The 23,257-nt window shown below is 36.2% G+C and overlaps 1 protein-coding gene across 2 annotated transcripts in view; it reads right to left on the bottom strand.

Annotated features, from left to right (window-relative positions):
* Nucleotides 1–1,671: 1,671 nt before the first annotated feature.
* The window catches only part of TMTC3 (transmembrane O-mannosyltransferase targeting cadherins 3), a 94,367-nt gene continuing 72,781 nt past the window's right edge, over nt 1,672–23,257 (bottom strand). Inside the window, exons 15-17 of one of the 2 annotated variants that reach the window (XM_049694268.1) lie at nt 17,260–17,375; nt 15,173–15,222; nt 6,569–6,599 (exon numbers count right to left, since the gene is read on the bottom strand). In XM_049694268.1, coding sequence (XP_049550225.1) covers nt 6,584–6,599; nt 15,173–15,222; nt 17,260–17,375 — 182 coding nt within the window. In that variant the 3' untranslated portion in view covers nt 6,569–6,583. Of the gene's footprint in view, nt 6,600–15,172; nt 15,223–17,259; nt 17,376–23,257 lie in introns of both variants that reach the window. The other variant, XM_049694267.1, reaches the window with a different exon arrangement.

The raw sequence follows: 23,257 nt of genomic DNA, 5'->3' as shown, positions 1-23,257 counted from the left end.
GAGCGGCTGGGCCCGTGGGCCATGGCCGCTGAGCCTGCGCGTCCGGAGCCTGTGCTCCGCAGCGGAAGAGGCCACAGCTGTGAGCGGCCCACGTACCGCAAAAAAAACCCAGAAAAAACTGACTTACACTTTCATTCAGTTTTTTGGTTTTTGACAAAGTCTTTTCAGCAAATGGTGCTAGAAAAAACAGATATCCATATGAAAACCCCTAACTTACACCATATACAAAAATTAATTTGACGTGGATCAAAGATCTAAATGTAAAAGCTAATGTTATAAAATTTTTAGAAAGAAATATAACAAAATATATTTGTGACCTGGGGGTAGACAAAGGTTTCTCAGATAAGACAAAAAAGGCAATAATAACTGTAAAACAAAAAAAATGATAGCTTAGCTCTAATCAAAATAATAATTTCTACTCATCAAAAGACATCATTAAGAAAATTAATAGGCAAGATACAAAATGTGAAAAAATATTTATAAAATTTATGTCTACTAAAGAGCTGGTATAGTTTATTATATACATAGATATAACCCTATCAAGAGTATAATGGTTTGTTTGCTGTTGATAGGTAGGAACTTAATGAGAAACAGTAGCCAGGTCAGCCTTGGTCAGAGGAAGTTCAGGTTGTCGAGCCCATGCATAGCCTCTATCCTTGTCACCATGGCCACTTTCCTGTGAGCTCATTGAGCAACCACTGGAGTGGCTGGAGAAAGAGGCATCTAGTCAAGAAGCAAGACTACAGCGGAGAGAGCAAGTCAAGACAGAAAATTGTTCAGTTGCTTCATTTCCTCCATTAGAATATCAAGGGCTTGAAGGACCGTCTCATAGAGCTCTCCTGTAGTACAGAGACACTTCTGCCCCATAAAAGAAAAGCAGCCAAGCTTGCTGCTGCTCAGTAGCAGAAGGGAGATATGACACAGGGAAAGGAAAACAAACAAAAAGCCCATTTTCTGGTCCCAGGGGAGAACAGGAAGAGTCAGTAAGAAAGAAAGGTAAGCATGAGTGTATGACAACTTCCCCTCGCCCTCCAGCCCCTGACTTAGTTTAAGAAAGAGGAATAGGTGATTTAGAAAAGTGAAGTCAACATGGGGGCAATAGCATGGCTGTTCCCCAATCTCTTATTTAAGTTGTAGAAAGGGTTTACCTTGTGTAATGCTCTTGTACGTCCTTGATGTTCTATGAGATAGGAGAGAGAGGGACCTTAGGGATTAACGTTCTCAAGCTGCTTTCCAGCTTGAATGACACGAGTGAGCATTGACAGTAGAGGGCTTGCCATGGGGTCGGCTGGAAGGGGCACAAGAACCCCTGCAGAGGCTTAGGGTTGACAGTAAGAGGACGTGCAAGTGCCTCTTGGGTCTGCAGCCAGCAGGAGATGAACTCAACTAGGCAATGCCATCAAAATCTGGCCAAGACAAGAGGTACTAGTTTATGAGTTACATTACCTACAGACCAGAGACTGCTATAACTAAGATCAGAAGCTAGCCAGGCATGCTCCACAGCTATCCTAAGACTTCTTTACAACACCATCTTGGGAATTCCTTACACTTTCCCTGGGTTGGAACACTTGTTTCTTGAATCCCATATTTCTTTGTTTTCACCCTCAATATTTTCTGGAGCCTGAAAAGGGGTGTTTGGGAGGAAAAGTTTTTGAGTACTTGGGTACCTGAAAATGTCTTTATTATACACTTATCCCCCAATTAACAGTTTTAGTTTATTTCTGAGAACCCTGTTGCTAAGTAAACAGTTGTTAAATGAAAAACTAGTCCCATTAATTTAATGGGGAAAATGATGATACATTCTTTCCCAATCCAAAATACACATATGATTTTCACAGATATATCAATTGAGCAATAAAAATGTTTATATAACTAAAATATAACAATTTGAAAATGAATAAATGTAAAATGTATTGGGTGGGCCAAAAGGTTCGCTCCGTTTTTTCCGTAAGATGGCTCTAGTAGCACTTAGTTGTCTTTAACTTCATTTGAAACAATTTTGTTAGATAGTATGTGACAGCTGTCATATCAGTGTGCATTTTAAAAAAGACATCAAAATTGGTGAATTTTTGTGTAGCCATTTTCATACTGAAGATGGAAGAAAAAAAGCAACATTTTCATCATATTATGCTTTATTATTTCAAGAAAGGTAAAAATGCAACTGAAATGCACAAAAAGATTTGTGCAGTGTATGGAGAAGGTGCTGTGACTGATCAAACGTGTCAAAAGTGGTTTGCGGGCTTCCCTGGTGGCGCGGTGGTTGAGAGTCCGCCTGCCGATGCAGGGGACGCGGGTTCGTGCCCCGGTCCGGGAAGATCCCACATGCTGCGGAGCGGCTGGGCCCGTGAGCCATGGCCGCTGAGCCTGCGCGTCCGGAGCCTGTGCTCCGCAATGGGAGAGGCCACAACAGTGAGAGGCCCGTGTACCGCAAAAAAAAAAAAAAAAAAAAAAAAAAAAGTGGTTTGCAAAGTTTCATGCCGGAGATTTCTTGCTGGTTGGGTAGACCAGTTGAAGTTGATAGCGATCAAATTGAAACAATAATTGAGAACAATCAGTGTTATACCACACGGGAGATAGCCGACATATTCAAAATATCCAAATCAAGCACTGAAAATCATTTGCACCAGCTTAGTTATGTGAATCGCTTTGATGTTTGAGTTCCACATAAGTGAAAAAAACCTTCTTGACCATGTTTCCGCATAAAATTCTCTAATGAAACGTAATGAAAACGTTCCGTTTTTAAAACAAATTGTGACGGGTGATGAAAAGTGGATATTGTACAACAATGTGGAATGAAAGAGATCGCGGGGCAAGGGAAATGAACCACCACCAACCACACCAAAGGCCGGTCTTCATCCAAAGAAGGTGATGTTGTGTATATGGTGGGATTGGAAGGGAGTCCTCTATTATGAGCTCCTTCCGGAAAACCAAACGATTAATTCCAAAAAGTACTGCTCCCAATTAGACCAACTGAAAGCGGCACTCAATGAAAAGCGTCCGGAATCAGTCAACAGAAAACACATAATCTTCCATCAGGATAACACAAGACTGCATGTTTCTTTGATGACCAGGCAAAAACTGTTACAGCTTGGCTGGGAAGTTCTGATTCATCCGCCGTATTCACCAGACATTGTACCTTTGGCTTTCAATTTAGTTCGGTCTTTACAAAATTCTCTTAAGGGAAAAGATTTCAATTCCCTGGAAGACTGAAAGTCTTCCCTGGAACAGTTCCTTGCTCAAAAAGATAAAAAGTTTTGGGAAGATGGAATTATGAAGTTGCCTGAAAAATAGCAGAAGGTAGTAGAACAAAAGAGTGAATACATTGTTCAATAAAGTTCTTGGTGAAATGAAAAATGTCTTTTATTTTTAATTTAAAAACTGAAGGCACTTTTTGGCCCACCCAATAGTATAAACATTTAATAAAATGTTATTAATAAAATAAACATTTACTGTACTCACCAAGGGAGGAAGAGTAGACTTGACAGTGAATGGTGGATGGTGGAAGAAGGTACAAGGAAGCAATTCTTTGAAACGCAGTGCAGAATGAGCTAGATAATCAACTTTCAGGCAGGCATTCAATGTCTGCATCAGGTGTGTTGATGATATTTTTGTTTTGCTCATAAGAGCACTTTGAGATACATGAACATAATAGAACACAATATATATGCACCGAAAGGTCATAGAAAATCTTGCCTCTTCCTCCTTCTTGGCTATTTATTCATACTTAAGAATGAAGCCCTAAAATGCTGACTGGATATTGTATGTCCAGGGGTGAGATGTGTTGATTGGGCAGTTAGATCACGTGGTGATTGTAGATGCTTGTTTTAGGATCTTCAAATCATAGTATCTGTGAGGTTTTCCATTTAGACTGGTCTGTTTCCTCAGAAAGTACTGCTCCAATCTTTGACTAAGGAATGCATGTTATGGATGGCATAGGCTTAGCTGTCAGTATTCTTGAAGCTAAATATGGGAAGAGGGTTGGGGTCTCACAGTTCACTCTGTATACTTTCAATTAATCATCAAATCTTTAGTATATGTCTCTAAGTCTAGTGCCGTTGAATTCAATTTCTCCAGACAACAAATTTATTTTTAATACCAGGATGCAGGAAGGTAGATACTAGCAAAAGGTAAGGATGAAATCAAGATGCCTAACTACATCTTAAAGAGACTTTCAAACAATCTTTGTATCTTCTTGGGTACCTAATGTCTCTGATTCCTGAATCTTTATGGTTCTATGACACTTATCCTCTTGTGTCATTTGACATCTCTCTCTACAAAAACAGATTTCTGCTTTTTCTTCTTTGATTAAATCAGTTACCAATTCATCTGTCAGCTTTCCATATTCAAAAATTTGTTGACATATTTTATGTTACATCATCTCCCATTCCTTTTGCCCTTCTAATTTATACATTGTTATTCCTTTACAATAGTTTTGGAAACAGAGAGGGCAAACAAGAATTCACCTGTAATATTTAACTAGAAATTTCCTTCACACTTTTGTTCTCAGGCTCAGTAAAAATTTGCTCACATCAGATGATTTTGAGTTAAAATTTCAGTAGATACCAAAGAGTAAATGTGAAAGACTAAAGTGACAAAAAAAATTAGAACTTAAGTAGTGTTCCAGCTGACCTGAAAGTGAAATTTGGAATAATGTGTTATTAGAAGTTTCATTATTATTAAATGTAACCACACTGATTAGCATGTAAGAGGAAAAACTTTGGCGCCAAGTAAACCTGGATTCAATTTGGGCTCTGCCACTTATTAGCTGTGAGACCTAGAGAAAGTTGCCTTGATTTCCTCCTTTATAAAGTGAAGACAACTAATGTCTTCCTGATAAGTTTTTTGTGAGGACTAAATTAGATAATATCAAGTGCTTAATCTAATACCTCACTCAAACATGGTGCTCTATGGTAGTTATTAAATTTGGCTACCCATCATAATATTTTGTACTCCTGAAGAGTTGTACATTTTATTATTCTTATTGTTTTTATAGAGGAGGTATATAGTGCATATAGTATATATATACTATTCAGTATGAGTGTATTATATAGTGTATAGTACAGGTGAGCAATTTGAAGCGGCACTAGCTTCAAGAAACATAAAGAAGAACTGGAATCTAAAGTTCCACCTTTGAAGCCACCAATTCCTATTATATCTGCCATCCACATTGCAAAGACATTTCTACTAGTACTAGCTGATCTATGCCAAGAGAAAAAACAGAGTAAAATTCATAGTTGAGGTAAACTTCTGAGTGTCATGAAGTGTTGATGTTATGAACCGACACTTCACCTGGCTTCTTCCATTGACTCTACTTTCTTCCTCTCTGTGGTCTTCTTTGGACTTTTAGCCTAAATCTATCTTCAGAACTACAGGCAAACTTCCACAAGAGTCCTTGACCAGGAATAACATGTGCAGTATCATGTTCAGGTATTTGCTTGAAGACTTCAAGGAAAGGGATCAGGTTTGAGACTGAGTTTGCTATCTATTTTTTTTTTTTTTTTTGCCATACGCGGGCCTTTCACTGTTGTGGCCTCTCCCGTTGCGGAGCACAGGCTCCGGACGTAGATCAGCGGCCATGGCGCACGGGCCTAGCCGCTCCGCGGCATGTGGGATCTTCCCGGACCGGGACACGAACCCGCGTCCCGTCCCCTGCATCGGCAGGCGGACTCTCAACCACTGCGCCACCAGGGAAGCCCGAGCTTGCTATCTTTTAATACCAGAAATAGATTGAAGGTAGGGGTTTTTTAGTACAGTTAACTATAATTTTTAAAGTTTCATATGTGAAAACAAAGCCGGTGTCTTGTAGATGTGGGGGCCCAATATAATCACGTGAATCTTTCAAAAATGGAGACCCTTTCTTGGCTGTGATGAGAGAGATGCAACAGACAGAAGGATCGGTGAGATGCAACATGAGAAGGACTTAACCCAACATTGCTGGCTTTGGGGATGGAGGAAGGGGAGCACAAGGCACGGAATGCAGTGACCTCTAAAAGCTGGAAAAGGCAAAGAAATGAATTCTTCCCTAGAATCCCCAGACAGGAACACAGCCCTGTCAACACCTTGATTTTAGCCCAGTGAGACTCAGGCTTCTGTTCGACTTCTGATCCACAGAACTGCAAGATAAGAAATTTCCGTTGCTTTACGTCATTATAGTGGTGGTAATATGTTATGGCAGTAATAGAATACTAACACACAAACTTTAATAAATTTTATAATCTTTGCTTTCCTTTAGCGTTCCAACTGTGTTAAAATAGAAATTATCATGGTGAAAATATTTTCCATAATAGAAAGAGTAAGTAATTAAAAATTTTCAATATTTTATATGACAGGTCTAGAACAGACCCAGAGAGGCAGAGCTGTTTGTTCTGTAAAGTTCCTCAAAAGGGAGTAGATAACCTTGAGCTGTCTTAAAGGTGAACTCAGAGTGCGCCTTCCTCATGTGTTCTCCCGTCGTCTTCGTGCCCAGAGAGACAGATACCACCACTCCTACTTTCTGAGGAAGCCAGGGGCTCAGGATCCAGCTTGCAAAGGTGGCGTGACTTTAAAGCAAAGTCTTTACTCACAAGAAGGCGAACAGTTATCTTCATGACAAGTAAGTTCTAAAACTCAAAAGAAACTTCCAGTTATAAGATAACTAAGTTCTGGTAATATAATGTATAAGATGACTATAGTTAAAAATACTGTATTGCATATTTGAAAGTTGGTAAGAGAGTAGATCTTAAAAGTTCTCATGACAAGAAAAAAATTGTAACTATGTGAAGTGATGTATGCTAACTAAATTTACTGTGGTAATCATTTCACAATATATTCATATATCAAATCATTATACTGTATACCTTAAACTAATACAATGTTATATGTCAATTATATATCAATAAAACTGGAAAAATATAAAAATTCAAAAGAAAGTGCTTTCCTAATACCAAAGAATTAATATTATATAAATTGTAAAATAATATGCAATATCTCCTGTCACAAAGGAACTACCGGATTAATTTCCTTTACTAACTCTCAGACTCTATACTAGTCATAACTAAGTCCCAAGTGATGAAATACTCTTATTAAGGCTTAAATAAATTATTCGATTAAAGCTGTTTGTGACTGTACTAGATGCATTTCAATTCCAGGACTTTTGCGTATGAATAAAACCAAATATCAAGATTCACAGATGTTGAAGAAACACAACAACATCTGGAAACTAAAATCATGGGAAGAGATAGTGTAATGACAACAAAGGAATTGAAATACTAATCTTCTGGAAATGTTTGCTTCCTGGAAACTAAAGGCAATTTTCCTATAAAGTGAGAAATGTTTCAAATTAAATACAAAAACAGGATAGAATAAAATAAAACAGGCTAACATACTCAAAATGAAACACCTGTAACTGAATAAACTGAATATCTTCTATCATAACATAGTATTTGTTAACATATTTAATTAGAACTCCATAATAAGGCATCCAGCATATCTAGATCTCCAGTGTACAGAGACTCTGTTAGGTATTGTGGTTGATTCAGAAAATCCAGTCTCTGACATTAAGGAGTTTAAATACTCTTTGCGGGGAGGCAAGATAAGTGCAAGCAAAATGACAGAGAATTACTACATGGCAATTATTAAGAAGTGTACAATATCAAAATGACGTAGAAGACTGATAAGAGTAAAATGTGATTAGTCAGGGAAGATAAGAGATGGGCACCCATCCCAGAAGTAAATTGCGTTGCCAGGTGCATGATGCAAATGGAGATGTGCTGAGAAAGCCACTTTTAGAGAAAAAATATGCCCCCTGCCAGCCCTCCACGATGACTTAAATTTTCACCATTAATCCAATCCATTAGCTATTCATTTAACCAGAAAACACTTATTGAATACCACACACCAAGTTGTATGGGTGCCAGCGCAAGCATTTTCTTTTCTTCCTCCTTTCTTTCAGTTTTGGGCCATTTTAAATATGATTGTTCCCAGGAAGAGATAACATAGAAAGTCATTAACAGATGCTAACACATAATTATGACCTGCTCCTTCCTCTCCTCCCTCACCCCTAACTTCACTGAAGAATTAAAATCACCTTTAAGGTATGTTCCAACTATCCATTTTCTACACTATTGCCAGAGTGAGATTCTAAAATTGTAATTCTCATCATCTTCTCATATTTACTATTCAATGAACAATTTTTCAGGGCCCTAAAAGAAGAGCTGAAGTGAAACTAAGAAAAGTTTAGACAGAGATGGGGAAGAGTTCAGGACATGACTAGCACTTGATCACTTTTATGATTCTGGTAAAAGATAATAGGTAGTAATATAATGGAGAATGAGTGGATGAATATATTTTTTAAAGGCATCACTTTCGGTAAAGAAAGAGTTTAGTATTTGATATTAGCATGATTGATCTACAGAAAATTATTCAGAGTTTGGAACTTATGGTAAACATTTAGCAATCAATCCATACAAAGTTTGTAATTCATACCATGAGAATGGAGGCGCTTCTGAAAAGAATAAATGTTACGGGAAAGGAGCAAAGAATAAGACATTAATTCTTGAGAATTCCTAAAGGATGGTAGAAAAGAAAAGGAATCAGAGAAAGAGCATTAAAGGAAGGAATTATAGAAGAAATGAATGTTATAAAATTTGCATTAGGGCTTTTTAAAAAATTCTATATTATTTGCAGTCAGAGAGTTTGTGTATGGGATGATGTAACTAAAATAAAGTGTTCTGTGAAATTCCTCCTGATTCTCCCTTGGGTCAGGTAGGTTTTGATATTAAGCAGGCTAAATGGTTCCAATTTTTCTTTTCTGGGAATTAAATAAACCAGAGCAGCTTTTTGGACTGTTTATAAAAGAAGAAAATGAGCTGCCAAGATACAGTTAATAATATTGTGTATCTTTGAATTTGTCATGGAGGAACTTTTAACAAGCCTTAGCATGACATCTTATTTTTGCATACCCCAGCCAAATAACTTCCCAAATTTCTTATTCTTAAAACGGCTCATTAGTGTAAGCTGGTAGCCAAACTACAGCAATAGCAGAGAAATAGTTTGTGCTTATTCAGCCACAAAATGAATTGCTTTAAGTGATTTTACCTACTGACTGATTAAAATGAACCATGATAATCCAATCTTTTTATTTATGTTGAAGTAGCTAAAGACTAAAGGTACTTTAATCATCAACATGAATTTATATAGAATTGACTATGAAAAAAAACATCATTTGGGGATGTTATCCAAGAACATAGACCCTGCAAGAAGAGACAAGAATCAAGGAATGAAAAAGCAAAAGAAGAAAGTTTATACAGTCCTGCAACTCTTAATTTCCCGTTATCAAAGTGTTTCAGAGGTTGATATGCCCAGGGATGGCATATACTGCCAATCCCTTGTCCCTTGCCCATTACCATTGATCATTCTCCTCCTTTCTGCTGATTAGGGATGAGCCAGCGTAGGACTCTAGTCATCCACTACCAACCGATCTGAGCTAGCTTGCTAAATATTTGAAAACAAATCGCCATCCCCCAAACATTCAAAAGTTATCCAGGAAAAGAGTTTGAAATGGATTATTTTAATGTATTTTCAGAATAGTATATGCCCATAGTTTCATGAATCCGTAATCAAGAAGAATGGCACACTATTATCTCTCATATCTATCTACCTTTCTTTCTTTCTATCTATCTATCATCTAGCCATCCATCCATCCTTCCATCAATCTATCTACTTTTTGTTACATTTCCCCTTAGCACAAGCTCCTGTGAGCTACTGTTTTAGAAAGAGCTTAAAATTGTCATTTTGAATTTCACTAATTTGAGTGAAAAAATACAATTAATTATATTGTATAAACTCTGTTTACATGTGAAAAATTCCTAATTACATTTGTGATGGTCTTATATTGGCTTTGCTGTGATTTTTTTTTTTTTTTTTTTTTACAAATCTCCGCTTTATTTCATCTAATCTGCAGCATCCTCCAGGGCCAACTCTTTGAACTCCCAAGAGATAGGGAAAGCATAGCTACCATGGATGTACTTGCATTTACCTAGAATGTTGCTAATATGTGATTCTCAGTGGCAGGAGCTAGGAAGACAATAGACAAGTCACTTAAAATAGACAAGTCACTTAAAAATATGCTGTAAGAGCAAAGCTGAGAGATCACTTACTCTTCTTAGGGGGGAAAGAAAGCCTTCACAGAAGAGGTGACGTTTTATGGAAAAATAAGGTTAGAGGTTCTTCAGCAGAGGGGAAAAAAAGGGCTTGGCAGTTTCCAAAAGTATTCAGAGGAGGACGCATGGGATACAGAGGTGAATAATGAAGTCAATATCATTTGTAAGACCAGATGTGAAACAACTTTGGGTGCCAAGATAAAGTGTTTGGATATTTATGCAGTAAATGAGTCAGTAGAGATTTCTTAAGCTGGGTAGTAAGTACATAATCAGATTTGGAGTGGAGGTGAGTGTAACCTTTTTATCAGTTTTGGTTTTTCTTCTTTTATTATTATCAGAAAACAGTATCTATTTATGTTTAAAATTATAAATAAAGATAAGTAAAATCATGGAAAATAAAAATCAACTACAGTCCTATGCACTCAGAGATGAATCTCTTAAAGTTTTGTCAGCTAATATAAAGTACTTTTCCCCATGAATCAGGATAAATATAAATATACTCATGATATATTTAAAAGTAATTATACATTTTAATGAGTCCTATTATACAAAGCTTTTTAAAATTTACTTTTTCCACCTAATACTATACTGTAAACATCTTTTCAGTAAATGAACATTATTTTCAATTTTTCAAGATCATAAACAATCCTGAAATGATGTTCTTTGTATTTATATTCTTATATATCTATTTTTCTAGGACTAATTCACAGAAATAGAATTGGTGGATCAAAGAGCATGCGTATTTTAAATCTTACGCTCCCAGTTTCTAATTATTCCCTCTAAAAGGCTGTATCCATTTACATTTCTGTTAGCATTCATGGGAGGAATGCTATGTTCCTTCCATTTCTGCAATATTTTGTGTTACCATTTCTTAAATCTTGGCCAATTTGATTGGGAGGAAGACTTCACTGTATTTTTTTGGTACTTGTTGATTACTGCTGAGGTTAAATATTTTTTATATTTGTTTTGTATCTTTGGGGGATATTATCCATTCATTTTCTACTGAAGGGATTATGCTTTTCTTTTTTTTTTAAAAAATATTTATTTATTTTGGCTGTGCTGGGTCTTCATTGCAGCATGTGGGATCTTTAGTTGTGGCATACGGGATCTAGTTGTCTGACCAGGGATTGCACCTGGGCCCCCTCCATTGGGAGCACGGAGTTTTAACCACTGGACCACCAGGGAAATCCCATATGCTTTTCTTTTTTATTTACAAGAGTGCTTTAAATATTCGAGTAAACTTTCAACTTTATACAATGTATAAATACATAATATGTAAGCATATTATACATTATATATTTCAAATATTCTTCCAGGTTTGATTTTTATTTAAGATGTTCTTAGAGTATAAAAATATAATTTTTGGATAATAAAATCCATCAAGTTGTTTTTAACTTGGTGATTTTATTGCATATGAAATTAATTTTGATAAATGACATGACAAAGGGTTTTAAACAGTCATCCCAATATCATATATTTAAAAATTAGTTTTCCTTATGAAACTTAAATGCCAACTTTATCACATTTTAGATTATTAAAGTCAGTTTCACAGAGTAAATGAACACATAGGCTTTGGCATCACAGAAAACCTATTTTTACCACTTTGACCTCTTCAAATCTTAGCTTCCTTGAGAGGGAAAGATGAAAATAGCAAAATAGCAATAGCTTATTGTATTAAATTACATAATGCATTTAAAGCACAGTGCTTGGCTCACAGTAAGCATTAGTAGTTCATAGCATTGTTACTTTTATACTAGAGTATGGGTTGTGATTTTTTATCTTCTTCACTGATTCGTGTATCTATTTTTGCATCAATGTCATAGTTTGATTATTTTGTAGTATTAAGTACTTTTAAACATCTAATAGAGCAATTTTATTCAACCACTCAAAAATATTTGTTGAATGCCTTTTACTTGTCTCTAACAGCTAGGATTTGAAGGTATCAATATATGGTTGAGCAAATCAGCACTGGTCCCTGATCAATTAGCCTACAGTCACATCTTTCTGAGGATCTGACCTATTTATCAAGATAAAAGTTTTTAAGATACCCTTTACTTTTTATTTGGTTCTGAAGACAACTTTGTTCAATAGCAACATATCTTTAGCAACATATCATTAAATCTAGTTTATATCTACTCATGGCTCATTTCATCCATTTTAACATTGAATTTATTGATTACAGTATCAAAGGATATGTTTTTTTACATTCTTATGACAATACTCTTGAGTATATCTTACAAGGTTGGAATTCAGTCCTCTTCTTGAATAAATCATGTTCGATTTAAAAAAAAACACTTTAATTATACCACTTGACATACAGCATAAAGCAGATGTGTTTGTTTGCTGATAGATTTTTGAAAAGAGGAATTGAACATTTGGATTTGTCAATATTTACACTGTACTGCCCAAGAGGGACAAATATAAGCAGGGAAAATGCATCACGTTTGAAAAGGAATGGACTCTTGGAAAGAAACAGATCCGGATTTTGAACCCCAGTTCTATCCATTCCCATGGTGTATAAGACAAAATCACTGTAAGTTTCTTACTACTGCTGTAACAAATTACCACAAACATAGTGGTTTAAAACAAATGTATTCTTTCACAGCTCTGGAGGTCAAAGGTCTAAAATCGAGGTGTTTCTAAGGCTATCTTCCTTCTGGAGGTTTCTGCCTGTTCCAGTTTCTAAAGGCTGCTGGCACTTCTTGGCTCGTGGCACTTCTTGGCATATCACAACCACCTCTGCTTCCATTGTTAATCCCTTTTCAGCTTCTGACCTTCCTGTCTCCCTCTCATAAGGGCCCTTGTGATTATATTGGATCCATCCAGATAAGCTAGGCTAATCTTCCATCTAAAGATCCTTAATTTAATCATATCTATAAACGCCCTCTTGGCCATATAAAGTGACATCTTTACGCATTACAGGGATAAGGACATGGACATCTTTTGGGGGCCATTATTCAGCCTACCACAATCACTATAGCAGGGAACTCATAACTAACTGGAGAAGACACTCAGCTGATCCACACACTTATTTACTCATATTTAACCTACTTTTTAAAAAACAGTTCATTGTATGGTTGCACATTTGGGCAAGTGCCAGTTCTCTGAACGCTGTGTGTCCTTCACCTGTAAAATGGAACTAATGCCTACTTACATAATAGAGATGTTCTGAGGACTAAATGACATAGTGTATAAAAAGCTGTTTCCACTCCATCATATAAGAGTACTGTGGGCATTGTGCTAAAAAGTGACTCTTGAGGGCAAAAGGAATACACTTAATACTTTTGTTGCATGTTTGCAGTACACTGAAATTTCATTCTAGTTACATGGAAATTACTTGAATTGCATTCTTGAAGAGAGAGAGATAAATAATGTAACTAATATATGCCATTCTACCTATCATTCCACCCAATGGGCACATGAAAGAGTGACTATAGACTACTTGCTTCTACTCCTTCTGAGTTAGGCTCTATTTTCTCATGCCTCCCATAGCATGAACCTTTTGAGATCAATTGTTTAAATATATGTACTCTTTCAGATATTATTGCAATTAATTCTTCATTAAATGTCTGTTTTTACACTATGAAGTAAACCTGACAAGAATATTAGTTTAAGACAATACCTGGCATGTAGTTGATGTTCAATATATGACACCTATTATTATGCACATAAATATTTGTTTAAAAAACAAGTGCTCACCAATAAACTGGGAACATGTAATTGAGGGAGAACAGCCTAGTGGAATGAACAAATTTCAAAGTCAGATACATCTGAGTTCAAGTCCTTAGTTTTCCATTAGCTGTTTCCTTGGATATTTTCCTTAACCTCTCTAAACCTCAATCTATCATTTTAAAAATAGAAATTATAATCTGATCTATTTAGATGTGAGGATCACATGAGAAATGTACTTAGACTCCTAGAATAGTTTCTGTCAATAAATGATAATTATTATTACCTAAATAAATATTTTCTTAATTTAAATATATTTAGCAAACAACTTACTGAATAATAAATATAGGTATTATAGATAGAAAAAATAGAATTATTTAAATTCCATCTAATCACCTAGGTTTCTGAAGCATATGAACTTAAAGGACCTATGGCCCATTACAAATTGTTTATTACTAAGTGGATTTTGAGTACTTGTATCGGTCAGGCTATTTAAGGTCACATGCACAATCACTAATGTACCTTCAATAAAGGGGTTTATGAGAATACAAAGAAATACTAGTAGCACTGTTCTTAATGTTAGCAACAGCACAGTCAACCCCTGTTCTAGATCTTCTGAGACTGGGAAATGCAGTAGGATCTAAAGATAGGGGACTCAGTGTCTCTCTATTCAATAACTGTGGCTTGATTGACTCAACTTCTCTGTTTTCACCAAACATTTAATTTGGAAAGTACTCAAGCCACCACAAAGGTGCTTGAGTTTCCTCTTGCTGAGTCATTTAAAAATTGTCTCTGATTCACAACAGCCAAGACATGGAAACAACCTAGATGTCCATTGACAGATGAATGGATAAAGAAGAAGTGGCACATATAAACAATGAAATATCACTCAGCCATAAAAAAGAATTAAATAATGCCATTTGCAGCAACATGGATGGACCTAGAGATTATCGTACTAAGTGAAGTAAGTCAGACAAAGACAAATATCATATGAAATCACTGACATGTGGAATCTAAAAAAATAATACAAAGGAATTTATTTACAAAACAGAAACAGACTCACAGACATAGGAAACAAACTTATGGTTACCAAAGGGGAAAGCAGGGGTGGGGGGTGGGGGATAAATTAGGAGTTTGGGATTAACAGATACGAACTACTATATGTAAAATAGATAAACAATAAGGTCCCACTGTATAGCACAGGGAATTATTCACTATCCTGTGATAAACCATAATGAAAAAGAATATGAAAAAGAATATATATAAGTATAACTGAACACTTCGCTGTACAGTAGAAATTAACACAACATTGTAAATCAACTATACTTCAATAAAATAAATTTAAAAAAGAAAAGGAAAATTACCTCTGGCTCCTGTTCATCCCTGATCCCATCCATACCAGCCAGGAGCAATGCTGACCACAGAATGAAAAAAAAAAATCTATCTTCAAAATGTGTCTGCATGCTTTCAGAACTTCAATAACTACCTCTGCTGTCCACCCATGCCCTAGCTCTAAACTATGTATAAGCCTCAAGGGCTTTTTTGCCTTTTTCTGCTTAAAGGCATGAGTAGAGACTACTTGCTCCTTTCCTACTTGCCACTGCATGGAAACTTGGGCCTACATTTGTATGTCTCATCATTCCAGCTATGCCTAAAAGTAGCAAGTAAAATGTTGTCTACCTCACAGACCCTATCCTCTGAGCTACACCTCAGTCATCTCTGGCTATTCAAGATTTTCAAAGACCTTCTTCTCAGGAGTGTTCCTAGATGTGATCCCATATATAAGCTAACTTGGAAGGAAGATAACTAAGGACAAAGGAATACCGATCAAAACAAAAGATACCAAAAAGAAGAAAGCATTATGCAGAGGAGAGAATTATTAAAAGAACATATTTTATAGAATCATAATATATTTACTCTGGTCCCTGAAATTTCCACAACCTCCCACAGTTACCCTTGTATATTCTGACCCTAGGGACATACATTCTAGGCAGGCAGTGTCCTAAACTGTGGACTTCGAAGACATGGCCTCCATGGTAATTAATTTCCATTTTTCATTTTTAATAATTTTCTTTCAAGAACTTAGTTTTCCATTTATTATGGTCTGGCCTATAATCAATTGTTACCTCTTTTATAGGTCTTTACACTTATGCATTCTTCAATTTTTCATTGTTTTTGGTGTTCAGTTTTGTTTGAGAAGAAATCTAAATGACTTTTGGAACCCATGTGGATACGTGGAAGAAGTGTTTCTAGGCAGAGAGAATGGGAAGTGCAAAGGCTCTGGGGTGGGAGCTCAGCAAGAAGGCTGGTAGAGATGGAGTGAAATGGGTGAGGTGGAGAGAGACAGGAGATTAAGCCAGGAGGAGGATCATGTAGGACTTTTAAAGGCATATTAATCAGACATTTTTTTTGCAGATTTTTAAAAGAGGGTATAAAACCCAGAAAATGTGCAAAATAATCCTTATATTCCCTCCTGTTGAGCAATTTTATCCATTCCAATCTGTCTTTGATTAATGTCAGACTTGACTCCAGAAAAACATGTTGCTCTGAAAAAAGTTTTTCTTGGATTACAAAACATTGAAAATGTATTTAAATGTTTAAAAAACTATATCAGTGGGTTTTATTTAATTTCATATAACAGGATATCCAATCCAGGGGGTTTAAGAACAAAAGGAAAATAATTGCTTCATGTATCTAAAAAATCCAGTTTTGGGGTTCTACTGCATCTTGACTGAGGACCAAATGATGTCACCTGGACCCAGATTCTTTCTGTTCGATTCTGTTCACTTATCATGCTCCTTTACTGCCAGATTCCATGCCTTCTCTTTGGAGGTGGCTGCTCTAACTCCAGACTTAGATTGTCTCTCAGTCAAATCCAATGGAAAAGAGGAAGAGATTTTGGGAAGTTCTAGCATCTTACTTATTCTGTCACATACAAATTCCTGAACTCATGGCTACAAATGGCTATAGTCCAGGGGATGAAATACACTTATTTCTTTCAGCGTGGATCACTTTCTTCCCTCTAATAGCGCATCCCTGAACGAATCTCCAAATGGCAGTACTAGAAACGGTGAATTTGTGTTGAATAGCAAGCAAACACAACCAAGGAAATATCCATTCATTTGTCTACCCCATCTTCCCATTCAATCACCTTCAAAAATATCTCTGCCTCCGTAATAAACCTATGCTATGTCCCAATGAAAACACACTCTCCTCTACCTTCCCAAAGCAATAACACTTAAAGTCCCATTCATTTACAGATACAGCTCAAAGCCCAAAATATCTGTTTAGTGCACAGTCATCTCAGTCAGACTTCTCTCTAACTCCTCTTGGCCTAGAAAACTAATGCTAAATAGTAAGTTTAATGAATCCCCAAACATCTAAAACACACTTTTTTTCCTAGGCTGCCATTGGGGAAGGAAAACAACACAGTTTCTGGTATATAACTTACATTGTATCTTATGTGAAGTATAAGGCAAGGACCCCTCAGTCTAGAAGTGAAATGCAGTTCCTTTGTCAACGAGTCTGGCTGTTCTAGATCTGCTCTCTGGAAGGATCTTTCTTCCACTGTTGAGGAGAAAATGGTTAATCACAGGTCAATAAACCACTTCTTCCCTAGTGGAGACAACAGGAAAGAATGACTTCCACCACATCTCCTTGCACACAGGGATTCCCTACCTACAAAATGTTTTAGTAGGATATTTCTGACCCATCTGTTTTTCTTATTGTAGGCAAACCTGAAATTTATGGATTCTTACCTATACTTGGTGTTTGCTTATATCTTTTCATATAAAGGTTGGTGTAAAGTAAGATCTATGATTTGTACGAGATTGCTTTGACAATCCAATCTATTGAGTTAACATGATTGTTTTCCATGACCACATCTGAGATGCCTCTTGTAATTCTTTATCAGTGTACTTTAACTTCAGGTTCTGGAGCCTGAGGGCTATTTTAAGGTTTGAGCAACCCTAGCCTCTTGTTTGTAAGGCTTGGGATTTCTCTAATAATAAAATTTATTTAAACTCTTGATATACTTTCAATCTATTTCCATTCACTCTATATCAAGGGATAGAGATATCAAGAAGAGTCGATCTTTAAATCTGGAAATCATCCTTGGATTTTCTGTCTTCTAAAGGATTGCCAACAACTGTCAGAAGCTAGGAGGAAGTTATGAAACAGATTTTCTTTTAGTGCTTCCAGAGGAATCAACCTTGCCAACAGCTTGATTTCAAACTTCTAGTCTCTGGAACTGTGAGACAATACATTTCTGTTGTTTTAACCATCCAAGTTTATGTATGTTGTTACAGCAGCCCCAGGAACCTAATACAGCCACAATGCACCGCCAATCTCTTTGGCCCTGAGCTGAATGTCCTTTTCCTTAGTATTTGTGCCTCTGGACTGCATCTTCTCAATAGGAGTAATTTGTCCCTGCCTCGGGCAATGTCGGCTTAAATGGAAGAATGTGAAAAGGACCTGAGATACTAGGTTACAATTTCCTCATCTACCATTCTTGCTAGGTCTCCCACCTCTGCTTTTGCTTCAGTCAATGTTAGTTTGGGGCAGAGACTTTGGCTTGCTAACGCTTGCCAATCCAGCTACTGTAGTAGCAGCTGTCTCAGACTTCAGACTGCAGGTAGAAAGGATCGTTATACTAAAATAATATTCTCTGATCCGCTTGCAGAGAGAACAGATCCACCTTAAAACTTTCTCATTCTTGTTTGACCTTCCTAAAGGCTCTAACAAGTTGAATTTTTCAAAACCAGGTCTCTCACCCTGTTTCCTTACTCAGCACAAGACAGTCAGTTTAACCAGTTGTCTTACACTTAAAACTGCTAACTTCCAAGACTTGGACTGAGTGGCCCACACTGCCCTTCACATGACTTCATGAGCTTGGCTAGACTACATAAAAGGTCTAGTCCCTGTTCAAAAGTTCACACAACCACTCAGATATAGCTCAAGTTGCTTCCACTTTGGTTATCTTTATTGTCTTTTCAGATGCAGTTGGACCAGGTCTCCAACAATATCTCTGTGACCCAATTTCCTACCTCAATGATCTGCCTAACTCTGTCCTGACTCCATTCTTAATAGGACCTCTTTTTATGGTGGGAAGATGGCTGCCACAAATATAAACTTACATTCTCTCTCAGTTTAAGTCAATAAAATGTTAGCAAAATCATGGGTAATTCCATTCGTTTTGGTTTGGTCAAATGCCCATTTCCAAAAGAATCACAGTAGATGGGTCAATACCAAGTGCTGAATGACTTACGTCTGAGTCATATGCTCTGGCTTCCACACCTCCAGAAACACATGGACTAATAGTGAATGAGGCCTAAATTCCCAAATGGCCATTTGTAGAAATGGTGTAATTGAAGCTAACAGTCAGAAAATATGCACTACAAATAATGGAATTAAAATACTTCTATTGATTGGTATTTGAAAAATAATGCGTAAAAGAGAAAATAAAAATCACTACACCAGAGATGAAAATCTACATTTGCAGGTCCATCAAAAGATAAATGAATAAAGACTGTAGTATATGGAATACTACTTAGTAATAAAAAGAAATGAATTAATGATACAGGTAGCAACTGGGATGAATCTCAGAATAATTATTCTGAGTGTGTCTTAGTCAGCTTTGGGCTGCTGTAACAAAATGCCACAGACTGGGTGGCTTAAACAATACACATTTATTTCCGACAGTTTTGGAGACTGAGAAGTCCAAGATCAAAGTGTCAGCAGGTTTGGTTCCTGGTGAGAACCCTCTCCCTGGCATGCAGATGGCCACCTTTTTGCTGTGTCTTCATATGGTGGGGGGAGAGAGAGAACTCTGGTCTCTCTTCCTCTTCTTCTAAGGACACTAATCCTATCATGTGGGCCCCACCCTCATGACCTCATCTAAACCTAATTACCTCCCAAAGGCTCCACCTCTAAATACCATCACACTGAGAGTTAGAGCTACAACATATGATTTTGGCATAAACACATTCAGTTCACTGCAGAGTGAAAGAAGTCAGACAAAATGTATGATTCCATTATATAAAACTGTAGAAAAGGTAAACTAATCTATAGAGACAGAAAGCAGATCAGTAGTTTAGGGACAGGGCTAGAAGGCAGGGATGGAACTGGAAAGGTTTCAAAGGGCATGAGGAAATTTTGAGCAGTGATAAATAAGTTCACTATCATAACTGTGGTGATTTTTTCACAGGTGTGTTATTTGTGTCAAAGCTTATACAACTTAAATATTCCACTTTTCATGCATATTTTGGTTATTTGTTGTGGCCCTAAGAATCCTGCTAAGAATATTCTTATAGCTGTCTTTTAGTGCACATTATATGTATTTCTTTCATCTATGCAACTCAGAGTGGGAATACTAGGTCATGGATATTTACATACTCTTAAAAAGTTCCCTTGGGCTCCTTTGCTCCTGGCCCCAACCCTGTAGTTCTAGACAGCCGCTATAGATTAGTTGTAACTGTTATGGGATTTCATATAAATGAAATTGTATATAATGTACTCTTGTGTATGGCTTCATCTGCTCAGAGATTCATCTATGTAGTTGTATGTGTCAGTTTTTTTTTTTTGTTATTGCTGAAACATATTCATTGTTGGAATATATTACAACCTTTTTTCCATTTACTTGCTGACGAGCATTTGGCTTGTTTCCAGTTTTGTGTTACTATGAATAAAACTGCTAAGAACATTTGCATTATGGTCAAAGAACATCATCTTTTGGAATTTATTAAGGTTTCCTTTGGAGCCTGATACATAATCTACTCCTGTAAATATTCCATATGTGCTAGGAAATGTGTATTCTCCATGTGTCAAGTAATTCTACATAAATTTAGTAGTTCAAACTTATTATTTAGGCATTTATCTGCCTATTTTTTTTCTCTGCTGCATTCATTAGTTTCTCAGAGGGTTTTAACATATCCAGTTACAATTTATCTATTTCCCTGTACTGTTGTTTGTTGTTGCTTGGTTTATTTTTAGATTGTAATGTTAGGAGACATGTACATTCGTGATGGACATATCTTGTTGTTCTATTGTTCCTTTTACCAGTATACACCACTCATTTTCCCTTATTTTTTTTTGTTTGGCCTTAAATTCTATTTTGTTGTGTATTAAAATTGCTACCCCAGCTTGTTTTAGTTCATATTTACTGGTAGACTTCTTGTCATAGTTTTATTGTTGGACCTTGTATTTATAATTCAATGTAATATATATATAATTTAATTGAATATAATTAAAATATTTAAAAAAACTATTTTGTTAGGTTTAACCCATTTACATTCACTTTAATTACTGCTACATTAGCCCTTTAGTTTAACACCTTCTTTTGTACTGCACTTTCTATTTATTTGCCCTGTCCTCATTACTACATTTCATTGGATAGTGAATTTACTTCTGATGGATTACAAATCATAAATTTTTAGTGTATAATTAGAGTATCTATTTTTAACCTAAGTCCCATAATCATGTTTATTTACCCTATTGCTGTCTTAAACTTTGTTTTGAGTATTTGAGTAGATACTATACCATTATCAAGATCTCATGTCCCTTTGGACTCTACCTTCCTTCCCTGCTTTAAGCTGGATATATTTTCTTTCTTAGAGTAAACTTATTATCCAGTAGGCATGAGATTTGGAAGAGAGGATGGGAGGAATGAATGCCTGTGGATGTAATGTTCAGTAGACCACTGGACTCACAGGTCGGGGGCATAGAGAAAATCTGGGCTGGACATTTGGAATCACATATAGCTAAAACCATTGCTCCAAGAAGAGGGGGAAGAAAGGATGGAAGAGAGAACACTAGATTTTAAGGTATAAGCAGAGAAAAAGCCTGCAAATGACACTGTAGATCCACCTAAGGAAATGGTGTCATATAAAGGGGCCATTTTAAATGTACACACTATATCTACTGCCCAGGAATTAATTTTACAGATATCGCTATTAGGTGTAGGTGCAATTCTGCTGACAGCCCAGTTATGCTGATTCCACTTCCAAGGGGCAGTCACCTGCCAGAGCCCATCAAAAACAGGACTCTGGTCAGGAGTGGCCTTGCTGTGGTTACAGATCTTTTTTGTGGCCTCTTTCAATTCTATGCAGAATTCTCCCTCAATTCTTAGGAAGAATGGGGGAGAAACTCCATATTCCTCAAATAGATCCTACTACACTGCCTGCAACTTTACAAAGCAAGAGGTTCACTTGAATTAACTGTTGAGATGGCCACCCATCACCCACACTTTAGTAAGGATTAATTTAATCAGACTGTGCTCCTAATATCAGAAACTAAAGCCACAGGAGAAAGAAGGAGTAAAGAAGACTGAGTTTTAACCATGTAAGTCTTTAAGAAAGGGCAAAGTAGAATGGTTTGGTAAGGGGTATTCCGCTCAAGGCAGAAACATGAAGGTAACAGGTTCTTACAGAATATATATGCTACTTAATGGGAAATATGCTACCCATTACTATAGTCACAGAATTCATCAAGAAAAGTATCAAGTCTTCAGAGACTTTTAGGTGTTAATATTTCATCTTATGCTACCTCTTAATGGCAGTGAAGAGAAACAGTGAGGTAGTACAATTTTAAGGTCTTAGTTTGAGTTCTTATTTGTGCATTTTAATAATTTATTAAATAAATTTATACACTTAATATTTAATAAATATATATTATTTTAGGTTATGTACCTGATGCCTATGGAACAAGCATTCATATTATATTTCTAATAATTTGTTTGCTATCATGACCATCATTGACATTACTTCTGCTAACACATATATAAATCAAATAATATACATCAAATGCAAGCCCAAATCTTGCAATTACATTAATAACTAACATCTATTATTTACTATGTGCCAAGAACTGTCCTAAGCAATTTAAATCTATTAATATATTTAATATAAATATATAACATATTTCCATTTGCTGAATTTATTTAAACAAACCAATTTAGAAATGTCATAGAATTAAACACAACTTGACATGTAAACATACTGTCATGTTCCTGAAACAGACGATACCTGATAAAAGTTAATAATTGCTTGTTGGAAAGCTGTCCATAAATAAGGCTAGTCTTCAGCAAAACTAAAAATATTTTGTTTCTTTAGCTTTTCTAGTATGACAATGCAATACTATCAAACTATAATCAAATATAATAAAGACAACATTGGATGGATCCATCAGTACCACTGGTTACAGCTGTTAAAACTGTTTCGTTCTTGGAGACACATAAAAACAATTAAGCCAAACACATCAAATAATTTTCATGGCTTAAAAAAAAATCACAATTCACTGAGTGATGTTAATTATGGTTGTGGTCAAAACTTTTGGTAAAGGCTATTTACAGTGTGCATGGCTGAGCACGCACTATTTATAAAGATACTTGCCAAAAAAAGATGTGGTACATATATACAATGGAATATTCAGCCATAAAAAGGAACGAAATTGGG

The sequence above is a fragment of the Orcinus orca genome, chromosome 11, assembly GCF_937001465.1.
Source record: "Orcinus orca chromosome 11, mOrcOrc1.1, whole genome shotgun sequence".
NCBI classification, from domain to species: domain Eukaryota; kingdom Metazoa; phylum Chordata; class Mammalia; order Artiodactyla; family Delphinidae; genus Orcinus; species Orcinus orca.
The sequence above is the reverse complement of the archived record's forward strand: the minus strand, read 5'-3'. Positions and strand labels throughout refer to the sequence as shown.